Genomic DNA, 16,174 nt, shown 5'->3' on the forward strand with positions numbered 1-16,174 from the left:
TCTGTGAGTTCTCAGAGATGACCAGTCTATGAAAAGATATCTGTTGTAATACTAAGGTTTTGTTCTGTAGTGGAAATGGTCAGCTCAGAGCCCATTACTGAATATGTAAAATACAGGGTTTTTTTCATTTGCATCATGTTACGTACCACTGTTAAATATCAACTGCTATTTACTGCTTGCATTCCTAATTTTATATAGTTTCTCTGTGATTCTTCAGTTGGGCCCTTGTTGTTATCCTGAATAACTTCATTGGTATGAGATACTCTCTGGTAACATTTTATTTCTGTATTCATCCCCTTTTTGAAATCAGGATGAAGAGCATATGTGAACTCAAGCCCTTGCAGGTCTTATTAATTTGTATCCTCTCATTCTTTTGAACCAGTTACCATCTATGTGACAACCCTCTTACCCTCTGGCAGCTTAGTTTCTTTGGATGCTTTTAGGAAAGCCAGATTCTCTGGGAGCTGAAAGGCCTGTTTGCCTCTTTTCTGTTGGTTTTCTTTTTTTGTTTGCCTTTGTTGTTGTTGTTAGTTTGTTTATTTACTACTACTACTAAGTCTGATAGATCTCTGAGGTATAGCTTTCCTTTCCAAAAGCTGTGGTGACTCTTCCCTGCTGCAACAGATTTCGTACCTGTTAATTCAGTTATTTAGAATAGTTCTTACTGCTTTGTCTGGTAAAAACCATAGGGTTTACCTGATCTGTAGTCTTTTAGCTGCCCTTAGAAGCTCTGTAAAACTTGACATAGAGTCAGGGGCCTTCCAATTCTTTGGAACTGAGGCACTTTGGATACCTTGGACAATAGATAAGCTCTGTGGTTACAGAACACCATCTGGCTGCTTCATCCTATTCAACCAATACTTTAATTCTGCCTTGAGTCAATTAGAGGAACCAAGGGTGAGGCTTCCCCAACTGTGAAAACAAATACAGTAAAATAATGTAGCTGAGCTTTCTTCAGTAGCGTTACCTTCTATCAGCAATCTTGATTTTTTTTTTCTTTTTCTTTTTTTTTTTTGCTTTCTTTTTTGGTTGAAAGGCTTCCTGCTTCTGCACTTTGAAAGAGGAGCTGTATTAGGCTTGAGATACAGGGTCTGTCTCTCCCCCTTTCACCCTCTACACATTTGCAAGTGGTTCCTCAGAGCTGGCAATGTATTTATTTTTTCACTCGCCTCTTTGTGAGTTTTCATTGAACCTAGTATTCTTTTTCCCATTTGAACACTTCCAGAATTTTTCTTTCTTTCAGTAAACTTCTCTTAGTTGCTATTGCTAAATAGCTATATAGCAAAATATAATAGCTTTATAGCTAAATAGCTATAAACTTGCTATTTAGTGAAGCTGATCTGTCTTTTGCTTTAAATAATTTTGAAATAAGTGATACGCTTTTTCTTTGCAGTATATTACATTTTCTGTAATGCAGAAGAGTTTGTCCTGCTCTCTTTCACTGAAGGTATTTCAACTTAATTTTTGCATATCGAGAGACTTGGGAGATGAGGAAGACATCTTAGTGCTCATTCGGGTTGGTTCAGCCAGTGCTTGTGTCTGTAATTCTGTATCAGGTACACAGTCAACAAGTTGTCAGAGTAGTATGTTTTTCTAAATAGTTAATTTTAAATTCATTAAATGATTGTATTTGTTTCATAAATATTAAATGATAACTCTACAAAAGGATATTTTTACTTTACAATTCCTTCTGTTAATATAAAGAAGCAGCTTAATGGGCACATGTGTAACTGCGATTCAGAATTAATTTGAGCCTTGCAAAGAGCTTTGGCTGGCTAGTAAGTTAGTTTGAGAGGAGAATTCAGATATTTTCCAGATGGCATCTCAGCAGTTTTAACTCTGGCTTTATCAGTTAATAAAAGGGATTTGTGCTATGTGACAGTTATTGAATAAGGATTTGAAAATTACTATAGGTCTTGCAGCACAAAAGAGCTGCTGAGTTTCAATGTTTCTTACACAGAAACTTGTATTTGATGGGTTGTTTCACTTGTGCTCTGTGTTGCATCCAAAACTGAAAAATATTTTATGCTGCTTTTGTTGATGCTAAATAGAATTGAAGGATGTGTTAATCAGCCAATGAGGTCTGTAGTGATGTTGCCCTAAAAAAAAGTCTTGGACTTGTACAATTTTTGCAGTATAAGAAATTTGCAGAAAAATCAATTGCATTGAACATTAAGAATAAGTATTCAGATTGGATTCCTGAGATTGTCGGTTTTGAGCAGAAGTAAGCATATTCATATATGGAATCACTTACTAGGGTTTTTTAATGGCAATTCTGGGAATAGACATAAAATAAAAAGGAATGTCACTAATGGGTTGAATTTTAGAAACAGTCAAGAATTTGCCTTACCAAGTACAGTTCCTTTGTCAGGCTGTTGTTCTCTTGCCCATCTTGAATGTGTTTCTAAAGCTAATGACTATTTTTAAAAGAAAAGCAAACTTGTTAAGAGAATAATGGGTGAGGGGGAATTCTGTCTACTCTGAGGATAGGTAGTGGGCTGTCTGTCTCCATGTAGCTAGAGCTTGTCATCAGGATGGGCACATATGTAGCTTGTATTTATGAAAGGTGGTTGGTTCAGACCTGGTCTTAGTCTCAGACACCCTGTAATATAAATATATAGATAAACTTGGAAAACAGCACTGACAATCTGGGCAGCAGTGGTAGTTTCATATGTTCTGGCACATTGTCTGATACAATTTTCCAGATTAATCATCTATGGTCATATATTAAAGACCAACACACAGTCTGCTTTTATAAGCTGTGAACAGCAGATATAAACCTTATTTTTCCATTATAGTTATTCAAGAGCACAAGTACAAACTATTGTATCTGTAACATTTAGTATACCTATAATTAGGAAGGAAATTACAATACAAATGGTAATGCACAAACTCATAGTTGACTATTCAATCTAATTGTGGGCATATGAAGAGTGAAAGAGTATAAAAAGACAGGCTTACCAGGGGCTTGCAATAACTAGGTAAGGAATAGAATACAGGTCTCTTCTCAGCTGATGCAGTAAATGTAGTTTGTGGATCCTTTGATGCCTCATTTGCCCTTTCATGCCATGTCATGTAATTGTCAAGTCCTCCATCATGAAGCCTTCAAATGAAGAGAGCAGGTAAGGAGGACATCCTTTGGAGAAGGTTCTTTGAGTCAGGAATGGTAATGCCCTTTTGGTGGGTTGTGCAAGCCCTGCAAGATAGTTGAAGGCTACCTGTTCTTTTTAGGTTTGCTGCAGGTGCACTGAGAGAGGTAAACTCGGGTGGAGTAAGAGACTTGTTGCTTCTCTGAATGTCTGGAGTTAACTACTCAGATAAACTGTGAAAACAGAGATAGTGACAGAAGTAAAACAAACACCATAGATAATAAATGCTATCTTTCTATGATGTTTTTATGTCCTAGTCCTGATTTTGGTAATCAGTTCCTGGTGCCTTTAGCCATATGATATGTGCATTAATAAAAGTTCAGAAGATTTGCATGTTCTTTTTCTCAACTATTTTTGTTCCCGATTGTTTGAAGTTACTATTCATGAGTAATATTCAACATCTATTTAATTTGCTTTCAGTATTGAAGGCACTGGGAGATGGGTTAACAACAGGGAAAAAATAAAAGAAGAAAGTTGAAGAAGGCAAAAATAACACATGGGATAGAAAGGAAAGCTGTAAACCGAGACAATATTTTCAAATGAGATGCAAGAATAATCACAAAAGAAAAAAAAAAGAGAAATGTACTTATTAGCATAGGAAGACTTAAATATTACACAATAGGCACACTGGAAATATGTAGCACAGGCAAAACTATGAATAGAAACAAGAATGTAAATGATACTATGTATATAAGAAAAATGACTCATCTTTTGAACTATGCATATGTAGCTTTTCTCTTGTAGTTGTCTAGACCCAGTTATACACTTTTTCTTGGTTTTGTTTGAAAAAATGTTCTTTCCACTTGAATAGGTCAGCTGGTAGTTAAGATGTAAAAACATAATGGCAAACAGATTTTAAATTGCTACACATTTCTGGAGAACATAGCTTTAAACTATATAGAAAAGGAAGAAATTTTAGGTATCTGTGACATAGTATTTGAGAGGGGCATTTTGAGGTATTACTTATAGTAGACCAAATCCAGGAAAGCTGCTTACATGATCATGCCAAAGCTGAGAAGAGAGCTGAAAGAGCTCATGTATGAGAGACAGGATTATGGAATTCTTTTTGGGATGCCAGAAAGTCTTGTGAAACTCAGCTGTATATAATTTACTGAATAATTGATCATGTTTAGTTAAAAACATCAGTTGCATAAGTTAAAGCTTTTAATAAAATCCATATAAAGCCTAATTATAAGATTAAAAGTGAATCATACTTCATTCTGAAATAGTGGTGAGTTTGATATTGAGACTTAAAATGAACCTAAACATAATGCAAAACACTAATCTTATTAAAATGAGCTGCTCTGCTGTCAGAACAGGTGATCAAAGGTGTTAGTGTGTGAACTATTGCTAAGGAACTGTTAGAAAGGAGCAAAGATGTCTTAAGTATTCACCACCTGATTTCTTGATAAATATATTAAAAGAAAAAAAGACCAACACCACCTCAGTCATCAAACATTTTCTATCGTGTCTTCTAACTGTGTGCTGAGTTTACTGAAATGAATCTTAATCCTGTAATACTCTCCTAGGGCTCATTGAACTCAGTCTTTATAGCAACACACAGTAGTCTGGCATAGTTTTAGCATGCTGTGCAATAACAAGGCTTTGGTTTGGATATCAATGCAGAAACTTTACAAAAATTATTCACCTTCCAGGTCTGAAGTTTGATTTTAATCTAATACCAGCTTTGTCAGGTTCAGAAAAATAATTATTTTCTGAAAGTCCTACATACAAGGTATATTTTCCTACTTATGTGTTAATTTCATTTTTTTCTTTCAAGAGATGTTTATTAGATTGCAAATTGGCAAATTTATACTCACCTACTATAAAACTTTCTTATCACATGTACAGATCTTGAAACTCAAATTTATGTCATTGTAAAGGAACCCTTTCAAGTTCAGTGAGAGACTTCTTTGCAAGTAGCACTTTGAATTAGTTGTGAAATCAAAGTATTGTGGTTTTATGTGCTATTCATAGCCCCTTTGCATTTCAATATTGTAGCTACAATTTGTAGGTCATTAAGAGAATAAAGTACAGATTCATCAAAAGAAGAAACAAAAACTGTCCTGAATCTTTCTTCAGCTCCTCTAAGAAGTTGGGCAGATGTCCAAGAAATGCAGAGGGGTTTTTTTTCCATGAAAATTTGTCTTTTGGGGGAGAACATACCCACAAAAAATTAACTTCAGGGCAGACCTTTTGAACTTGTAAATTTTTGTCTAGCTCAGAGAAAATTCTCCTAATTTGTGCTCAGGTTGATGGGATTTTGGGAAACAAAGGCGAATAAACCTGACACAAGAGAACAGTGTGTACTTCAATTTTAATGGATTTTATTAGCGACTTCTTTTTCCCCTTAATCTTCTATATGTGGAAACTACAAACTACTGATTAGGTAGATATGGATTTGTACAATTCATCTTTCTTCAACGGCTTGGGGTTTTTTTTGTTTGTTTTTTTGTTTGGTTTTTTTTAGAATGAAGCTAGATCAAACCTGCCTGGATGAAAACATTTCTCATTCAACAGGCAACTCTTTTGTTAAATGCTGCATTTAAAAAATATGTTGTATTTCACCAGAGTCTGAATCTCTGTGGAAGTTCAGAGAGCAATAACAAAGCAAATGATGAAAAGTTAGGTGAAGAGAGAAGGTAAGTTTAGATAAAAATGTGAAATATGATTTAATAATAATTTCCTTTTTCTTTAAAGAGTTAATTAGCTGGCAAGGAAATATTGAAATTCTTATCAAGAAGCAGACTTTTCATTGCCTAATGGTAGACTGTAGAATTCATTTGAATTTTGCAACCTGGACAGATCTTGTAGCAAGGGTTGTTTTTTGTATGTATTGGTGTAAGAAAACTAACTACCAAGGTATTATGTGATTAAAAATCAAATGAGTGCAGTTAGTGTTACGTGTTTATAAATAAACTTCTTTTTATAGTAATGTAGTATTATCTCTGGAATATGAAATGGGATGTTTCAGTTTGTTCATGCAAATCAGGTTTAACTGTGCTCTATTGTGCATGTTGACTTCTGGGTTTATGCCTGGAGGGAATTTCTGAAGTAAAAGTACTTCCTATCACTTTGTGTGAGTTCAAAAGCAAAGGGCAAGGATGAATGTTAAAATAATTACCTTAGTAAATATTTTGTTTTCATGCCAAGAGGATTTTCAAAGCATAGGGGTGCAGTGTGCGAGTCTTAGACTTCAGATCATTATGGCTGAAGCTGCAGATTCTTATACTAAATACAAGCATTTTTGCATAGATAAGAAACCCTCATTTTTAAGTTACTTGTAGACATCAGTGAAGCTTAAGAACGATGTCTTGCCTCTCTACTGAACATTGTATTAACCTTTATCCACTGTACTAAAAGTAGAGGATTTGATACATGCCTTTCAATTAGTAGCGTTTATTCCAAATTCAGTTAAGTATTTCTATGCCCAGCTATGGTAGAGACCAGGAGGTGGGCTGTGTTGGTTTTTATATAGCATCTTTTAAAATATAGCATTTGTAAAGTAGCCTGCCTGGCTTTGCTTTCAGCTTGAATGATAAGCAGGAAAGCCTTAAAAAAACCAAACAACAACAACAAAAAAAAATAAAATAAAAAAAAAACCACCCACCCAAACCCAAAAAAACCCAGAGGTGCCTGGGGCATAGCTTTTGTCTTCCCACAAGAGGGGAAAGACGTAGTGTATTCATTTGAAAAAATGAATATACAATAAATACTGAAACAGGCCTGTGAGATAAAGAAAACCAAAACATAGAGGACTTCTATACTACTTGTGTCTGTCTGTGGGTGAATTAAAAGATATTAATCTCTAAAGAGAAAGGCTTTCAATATGTGTTTTCTTTGACATAGGATTTTTGCATATGAATAACCTGGCTTTTGATATCAAAATATATTCTTTCATTAAGAAGCTAAATGGTTTCTTTATGTATAAAGAGATTTTAAGTGGGGGTAAACTGCTTTGGTACATAAATCACTTGTTAGACAGTTCTCTGGCCTTCCTTCTTACCTCCCCCACCCTAAAAATAAAGCTGCCCAGAAATCACCAGGTAGGATAATTCATAAATTGATTTGGAGACTATTTAATAGATTTGTTGTCTTTGATTTATGAATTGTGTTGCTTAGTGTTCAAATCATATGCTATCCTGAAAAGGTTTTCACTCTATTACAGTGGCATCATGTAATTACATTGAAGCACATGATGATAGTGTTTAAGCCTTAGGATGCCTTGCAGGGAAGTAGCACAAATAATTATCTGTGCATCAGTGCAGATTTAAAAAAAAAAAAAAAAATCAATACTGCTTGATGGCTGAGTTTTATGTATTCCAGTTAATGATTTTAGATTTGCCTTAAAGTTCTGAAATTGTTTGGAAGTAGGCCATCTCATGCTGAGATGAAGCATCAGGCCGTTTTAAATTAGATACTGAGCATGCTCATATCAAGTACCCACTCTTAGATTTTGCAGTGTGTGTCTCAGTTCCCTGTTAGTAGAGCTGTCATTCAACTGAAGTAGGGGAGAGCACAGCATGCCCTTTTGTCATCTTTCTATCAGTGCACATATGATTTCTCTTGGAACTGGAAACTTGAGATGTGAGACAAGCCTTGCTGTTAGATCGCCAGTGTTTTTGGTGAGTCGATATTCATCTCTTTCCTTTCTAATGCCTTTAGACATCTCAGATAAAACTCAGCTTCATACTCGTCTCTATTCTCTAATAATGGTATCTATTTGAAAAGTCTCTGCCGTCACTCACTTTAGTAAAATAATTCTGGTAGGTATGTATTAATTTCTTTACTGGGGAAGAATTGCTTTTTTAACAGGAATGCTAGGCTGTTTCGCTCAGAAGTTCAAAAAATGGGCATATATCTTTTTTTTTCTTCTGACTTCAAATTAGCTAACTATTCTAAATATAGCAACAGCTCTTCAACTGTCACTTCTCAGTCATTTTTCATTTTCTTTGTGTTCTTAGTAAATTGGTTTAAAATCTAGATTGTTTCGTGTATCTCATATATTAGAGGGAGCTTGAGTAGTCTTGCCAAAGAGAATTTTATTTATGTAAGACAATGCTGAAGGATATTTACAGTACTTGGTTTCAACACAAATTGCTAAACAGGGTAAGTTAACTGTTGTCATCTGTTAGTTTTGCTGATAGATATGCATGTATTTCCTTCTTTAAGCAGCTAAGAAATAGAAAAAGGCATCTCCTAGTTCTTTTGTTATGAGTGAGATTTTGTACTTTGGTAGGATATAATGGAATTTCTGAACAAATCTATAGTAGCTAAAGTGAATGTTTGATACAGCTTAACATTTAATTAACTTTTAATTAACTGTGGGAAGGCAGGATTTATGATTCGAAGTATTATCAAAGCTTAGTTCTTGCACTTGATTTAAAATCTTATTTTCCTCCAAGAGCATCTGCAAAATATAACTTTTAAATTCTTTAACGCAATGCATTTAACTTGTAGCAAAAAGCCAGTTGACAATATATTTTTAAAACATCTAAACTGGGGTTGTAAAAAGCAGTGAGTGAATTGATAAACTGATACCACCCACCCCCCCAAAAAAAGTTGGTTCCTAATTGCACTTATCTCCCAGTGAATAAAGATAATTTAATATCATGATTGAACTTCATGTGTGTTTTAAGGTTTCAGTTGTGACATCCTAGAGTTACTTCCTAAAATACAGTTTATCACTGGATTGAGATTGGAGGTCTTAATTATAATACATTCACATATATTTTGGAGTTGGGAGGGTTGTTTGTTTTTACAGGCAGATACTCTTTATCCTGTTGTGATTGTGCATATATACGTTAAATAGTCTTCTGGATAAAAGATTTGAATTACAATGGGAAAAACTGCTTGTCAGTGAATTCACTGAGCCTGACAAAAGAGATTCTTGCTAAACATAACCCCTGTTATGGTTCCGATTGACCTGATTAATAGGACTAAAATCAATAAACCCATAAGCTTCATCATTGCCTTGATAGTCCCAGTTGGAAGGGAGAGAGGATGGGGAGTGCTGTGTGTGAATCTTGAGTACTTGAACGCTAGTTTGCCTGACCCCCGATACAGGTTTCTCAGGAAAATGATCTAAATGGGTGTAATAGTTAAGATTTTTGTTAAAGCCTGAGGATAATGCACTTAATTGAGGCCTTGCTGTGGCAAAGGGCTGTCATAACCCATCAGAAAACCCACACTTTGGCTGCCAAAACAGGATTCTAGTGTGTGGCTCTGACAAACGATGAAAGAGAGACAGCGAGGGGTAACTGCAAACCTATGTTGTGCAAAATACATCAATATGCTGACTTGTTATCTTCAAAGCACGTTATTTGCTCTTATAACTAGAATATGTTGTTTCATAATGGTGGTGACTTCAGGTGCCATGAGCTATGTGTCTCGGAAATCTGGAAAATGCTATGGAGCCATACAGATTTGCCGTAGGACAGTTTCCGGATGAACGGCAAATCTAGAAAACTTAAGATATTTAGGAAGGGAACAAGGAGATGAGAAAGCTAGAGACTTGCATTAGTGGCTACAGAGCAGGCAATGTGAAAGGCACTATAAGAGGAACAGATTTATAAAAGGTAAGCATGTGCAAAGAAAACAGCATTTAGCTGCTTTGGCAGTGTTCCTTTATCACTGTGAGCATGCAAAAATGTGAGATTTCTGGTTTGGATTACTGAGGAAGTTTGAAGTTAGTATGATTCTACTGAGATATCTCTTTGAAATAACTAAGATTAAAAGTATAAAAAGACATATTTTACAGGTTTTGTAAAGGAACAATTGTTAGTCTCAAGGAAAGCAGAAATTTGCAAGTGTTAAACATCTCAAGTTATTTTTGTGACCTTGATCTTGTCTATTTTACTTTTCAGAATAATATTTATCCTTTCCTTTGAAGTAAGTGCTGACTCTGGTTAGTTTTTCAAAAAGGGGAATTATTATATTATAGTTATAAAGGTTAACTGAAGTTTTACAGGCAAGATACTGTCTACTCTGCAGTGCTACTCTTGTCTATACCCATTTTATTTAGCATGTAAGTCCACTTCTGGTCATGGGTAGCATGCAGAAAAATTTGCCTTGCGTTTATGATCTTAATGGTTATTACGCATAAATAGGTGAATTTGAGATCTCGGAGAACCTGACACCCATATATTACCTTTTGTTTTGCTGTAATTTCACTCTGTGTTAGTTTTGTTAATGTCTTTATATATCCATATATGTGTGTGTGTGTATATATATGATAGTTTTATTCAGTTCCAAAGAATGTTATGATTCAGTCATTTTACACATGCCAGTCATCAGTAGGATTTTATTTTATTGTGGATCAATATATTGTAACTTGCAATAAAATACCAGAGTGTAAGATTTAAGTTCTTATGACTCCGCTATGTAGACCTACCTTTCAGATTTTCAGAAACTGTAGGTCTCTAGAAGGATCTTTGAGGTACCCATTCATGTGACTGGCAATATAAGGCATGTAATTCACCTTGTTCAATTATTTTTTGAAGAGGATGAAAACATTTATTCTGTTTTCCACATGAATAAAAAGTTACTGACTTGCGTGGCGCTTTTTCGCTAGGAGAGCAGTATACCTGTAAGAATGTGGAAGTGACTTTAGTCATTTTGAGGAAGCACCGCTGCTGAAATGATGTTTACATAAACTTTGTGCTGCTTGACTTTTTTAAATATAAATGTTTGTACAGAACTAAGGAAAAAAAATCAGAAAAGGATGTGGCAGTTAGGGATGTGGGGTGAAAGGGAACCTCTTGTATATATATCACTTAAGCTGCCTGCCAACTATTTTTTGAATTATTAAAATCTTTTGGACAGTGAAGGCTCTGTCTTTTTCCATTCACGTTGTCTTCTAAATGAAAGATTTTACTACTGCTGACAATTGCACGTACTCAGTTCATGTGCCAGATGGAGAGCCTGTGACAATTTTAGACTGAAGGTTGTGTCTAAAAACCTTGTCAGCATTCTGCATCAAATCTTGACCCATTTTAGACAGTATGCTACAATCTGATACTTTCAAGATAATAATTCCATTTTTTAGTTTATTTTTTTATAGAGTGGAGGAAGGAGTGGAGCTATGTTTCACAAGCATGATCTAAATTTACTTTTCTAAATGAAAAAGAAACTGCACACCAGTACTCATTTAAAATAATTGGCTGTAATGTCAGCATTGGGTCTGAGATTTTATGGAAAAATAAAGAAGGCAGTATTAGTTCTTTCTATATGTATGTAGTATAAGTGGAGAAACAGGTTTATTAAAGTGAAAACCTAACATGTGTTAAATTTTTTTTATTTTTAAAAAATCTTCAGCTTGTTTGTACCAAGAGAGTGGAAGTGGTAAGTAGTTGGCTAAGTCCTGGCTGAATGAGCTGAGAATTCCCTCTGCTTTTTCAGTACATTAGGGTTTAAAATGGGTATTAGATACAGTCCTGTGAATTTTGGCAGATTTTAGCCATGAACATACTAGATCATTACAATTCAATAATGAATAGGTGTTTAGCTGGAATGTCTATCAATAAAAATTTAGAAAATTATTTTGTATAAAGTCAGTGTTGGGAGCTTTACATTCCCTAAAAGAAAACCAAGAGTAAAACATTCCCTTTTGTAGGTCAGAATTTCCAGCCCCCCAAAAAAACACAGGGAAGAGAAAAGGGGAAAAACAAAGAAAAAAAAGTTTGGGTATGTTTCTCAAAATAGTACCTAAGTTAATTTTTTTCCATGTTTTTTCAACACAGTACATCATTACTTGCCTTATGTATATACGTGCATCCATATTTTTTAACAGAATCTGGAATATTATTTTATACTCCAGAGAACATCAACATTTGAAATATTTTTGGGATATTCAGTCTTATGCATGCTTCAGTACTGTGGTAGGGAGACAGTAGCTTAGGATTTAAACATCTCAGTGGCTTTAAGAAAACTAGAACTGCATTGTGCGTTCTTAAAACTAATCTGAATTTAATGGCAGTATGTGCCATACAGTGACTTACTTGTTTCTAAGCCAATCACAAATTTATGTTCTTCCAAAGCATGACCATTGAGAAAAAAGAATGAAAAGTTAATTTTTATGTACTTCAGGCCATTCGAAGGGGCTGGAATACAGTTCATATCTTGTGATACATTCTTGTCCAAAACCCTCAGACACGAAAAAGTTTCCATGTTCTATAGTTCCCCATTTATATAGGAATGATTAATTTAATCAGTATTTCAGTATTTAAAGTTTATGCACAAATCTGTCTGTATTTATATTTCAGATGCTCCCTTTGCATCTTTTGCCTTTATATATAATAATGTGTGCAAGTTTTTTCCAGGGAATTACATAGGCATTATAACATAACCATGTTGGTAGATAATCTGTCATTTACATGAAAATTAACATAAGGCAATTAAATAAAGACTTTTTAATCAGTGAAAACATGGTGTTTGGTGACAAAACTAAGTAACACCCTTAGTGGAATGACCTTCAAGGTTTTGCTAGAACAATACTTGCTATGGAGTCTTTTTACTGATGTCTTTTTTTTTTTTTTTGGCTGTATTAAGTGTCACCCATCATTAAGATAAAAACAAAAAACCAAAATGGCTGTATTGCACTATTTTAAATTGTGACAATTCTTTCTGACAAGTTGTGTTCAGCATATGATGGAGGTTTTTGAGGGAAAAATGTTCCAAGAATCAAGAAATGTGAAAAGGTTTTCAGAACTGTCATTAAAAAACAGGAGATCAGTACAATTTTGAACAATTTTACTAAATAGAAATTTGTCTGATATAAGACATTGTATCTTACCTGGGAAATCTAAAATAGACTTTTTCTTTGTTTTTCACTGTTCTGAGAAATAGTATGAAACATCTTTTTTTTCCTCCTGGAGAAAATAGCCCGAGATATCAAGGTTGTCATATCCTAGCAGAGAATGAAAAGACATGACTTAAACAATGCCATTTTCTGTAATGCCATCTGTTTCATCCCACACTGCCCAATACATTTGTTTTCTTTATGAGCAAAGAAAAGACAGATATCCTTAGTAGCCCTCACATTGAGGCTGTCAAAATAAGTACTTTAGTGCCGCCTTTGAAAGTATCTCAAAGTACAGCGTGGTTCTAGCCATAATGTGTTTCCTGCAGAGGCAGCTTCAGTTACCTGTCTGGTAAAGTCTGGCTGCTGCTCAGGGGATCACAGCAATGCCAGTGGGAGGCAGGATTTGCACAGGGGATGAGGGAAAGAAGAGGTGGTGTGAATCAAAATAATTATGAGTGATGGAATGTCACCAGATCCTTAAAACTATATCCTAAAATGGATCTTACAGAAACATCTGTAAGGTGTAGCTGGTTACAGATGGGCACTGGGCAAGAGAAAAAGGAAAACCAGCTACTTAAGCCCTTTGGAGTACTCCAGACACTAAGCAGTTGAGACCTTTCTTAACTGTTTTCTGGACCTAGTGAGTTTGATTTTTAAAACTGGTACTTGACAGGTTTGGGCCGCATTTAATTTCTAACTGCTTCCATGATCAGAATAGGTTGAGAACATTCCCCACAACCTTCCATTACAGCACTAGTATCTCACAGTTTCAGTTGCATTTAGTCGCTTTAATGATGGGGAGTATTTTATATCATGATAGTACAAATTGGAAATGGAAACAGAGGTTTACTTAACCAAGGTCACATAGAAAGTCTAATGAAGCAGAAAGTGAAGCTAAAGGGCATATCCCTGATGCAATTAGCTTGATGTTGTGATCCCTGAATGATTGTCAGTGAAATACCTCAGGTACTGAAATACATGTCAGTGCAAAGCTGCACCTGGCCCCATAGGAAGAAAAGCCAGATAGCCTCAGAGAAACTTTTTGCTCATGAGGCTGGACTGGTTTTGAAATTTTAGCTACCAGCTTTGCATTATCCCATCTAGAAATTCCAGAGCACTCACAGCTCCTTCTGGTATCTTAGCATGGCACTGCCCTGTAACATGGTAAGTTTAAGTTCCTTACTTCATCGACTTGGGACCCTGAGCTCTAAGGTATTCTCATCCTTGTTGTGTCCTGTAATGATTCTTATTTGCAGGATATATTCAGATTGATACTTTGATCCATTGGATGTGGGTTTTTATTTCATTAACATGTCTGTGTTAAAATCAAGAAGTTTAAGAACAGTTTAGATTTTATTTAAATAGAGATATTAAATATATTAATCAGTGTGGGACTTCAACAAAATTAGATTTATTTAATTTCTTCATTTTTTTGTTATAGTGACACATCTATTCGAGCAGCAATGTGTCATCTTCTGACAACTGTGTTGAAGTGATGTTGAGAGATTCTGACTGCAGTCCCCTCCATTTTCACATAAAAATTTCTGAAAACTTCTACTGCACCTATGTAAAGCTGGAACAAAGTCTGAGAACTATATGGAAGAGTACTAACACAGCAGTCAAGGGAATAGAAGCTAAGAAATGTCAGAGTCACTGCAGTGTGAGTGCATGGGGGTGTGTACGTATGTGTATATGTAAGTCTAGCTGGTACTTTACATTAACCACCACCACATTGTAGTTTCTCTAACACTTCTAGACTTTCTGGTCCAGAAAGCACTTTAGCTTCCCATACTGAAATTTTTTCTTGTTACCCCCACAGTTTTATTTAAAAGATTAAATTAAAATGGTAGAGCCATTTCCTTGAAAGACGTTAGAAGAAAAACATTCTTAATAATTTTAAAATGTTTCCAGCTGGTTCTCTGCAAAGCTCTGATATCCCTGTGGCATTGAGGAAAAGCTTTAAAATTTAGAAGATTGGACCCTTTTTCCGTGAAAAGCATTTCAGGCTGTGTGCATGTAGTGTACACTTTTTCTTTTTTTAACTTGTGGGACCTCTTGCACACACCAATAGCATTCTTACTGCTAAAAATCTAGGCATTGTGACTGGTGAATATACTTCCAGTTTTCTACAGCTTTCACATATGGAATGAACATAGAAGTTTAATTGAAGAATTACAGTAACAAGTAATAATAATAATCAGTAAGACCCTGCTGCTCTTGATCTAGAAAGTAAATTAGTTGAAGACAGTAGATTCCTTTGCTAATTCTGTTTACATCACAGCCCTTACTCTGGAGGCAGAAATTATATAATTTACAGATGTTATGGTTTAAAGTTACTGACAAATAACTCTAGCATGTCATCTGTGTTAGAAGCAGAACCCAAATACGTAGAATAAAGAAGCTTATAACTTTTAACTAGATGGTTTTTCAGAGTGTGCCAAATCCTTTATAACTCTGGAGATGGTTACCAGTAATTCTGTTTCTGTCAAAACATTAAATTCATGTTTTCTGACAGGCAGTATTCATTTGTGTAGGCAATAGATGTGGATCATCAGAATTTATTCTGCAAAGAGCTGAACTGTTCGGAATTTGAATCTTCCTATAATTACTGGAAAAAATGTGTCTTCTCAGTCTTGAGTACTGAATATTTGATATCCCGATTATATTTGAGATATTAAAATGACTGACCTAACAGTATTTTGTTTGATGTACCTCAGTGGAATGCACTCATGGAAACCATGCCAGTGAAGCTAAACAACTGCTGTGCACCGCTATGAACACTTTAAAAATCATTAAAAGAGAGTGGGAGAAAAATTCTTACAAAGCTACTTGTCTCACCGTTGTCCTAATTCTCAAGGAAAGTCTGCAAAATGCATTTGAAAGACAAGCACGGGAATGAAATTCTGAAATCTGTTAGATCTTAAAACTTACGAACTCCGTGGTTTTATACCACATAATTTTCTTGTCCACTTCAGCTAATCCCACCATTTTAGCACCTTCCCCTTTAGAGGGAGGAAAGAAGGAATAATAATAAAAAAAGATTATTAACAAATCTCGCTCCCTTCTACTGGACTCTTAACTCCTTTTCTTCTTAGCTGGTCTGATAAACATACCTAATTTCAACTCAGCACGATGGTTTTCAGCTTTCCTGAATCAGTGAGCACTGTTGCCCTTATTTCAAGCTTGAACAATGGCTTTTGCTTTGTAAGCTGGTAACTCGTTT

At 35.1% G+C, this 16,174-nt stretch overlaps 1 protein-coding gene across 16 annotated transcripts in view; it reads left to right on the forward strand.

The window, feature by feature from the left end:
- The window catches only part of PLEKHA5 (pleckstrin homology domain containing A5), a 176,954-nt gene that overhangs the window by 58,496 nt on the left and 102,284 nt on the right, over positions 1-16,174 (forward strand). Inside the window, exon 4 of one of the 16 annotated variants that reach the window (XM_072874425.1) lies at positions 7,699-7,774. The exons of 14 other annotated variants lie outside the window; for them this stretch is intronic. In XM_072874425.1, the coding sequence (XP_072730526.1) occupies positions 7,699-7,774 (76 nt within the window). Of the gene's footprint in view, positions 1-7,698; positions 7,775-14,392; positions 14,485-16,174 lie in introns of those variants that run through there. One more of the 16 variants, XM_072874439.1, reaches the window with a different exon arrangement.

This window comes from Ciconia boyciana, chromosome 1 (assembly GCF_034638445.1).
Source record: "Ciconia boyciana chromosome 1, ASM3463844v1, whole genome shotgun sequence".
NCBI lineage: Eukaryota > Metazoa > Chordata > Aves > Ciconiiformes > Ciconiidae > Ciconia > Ciconia boyciana.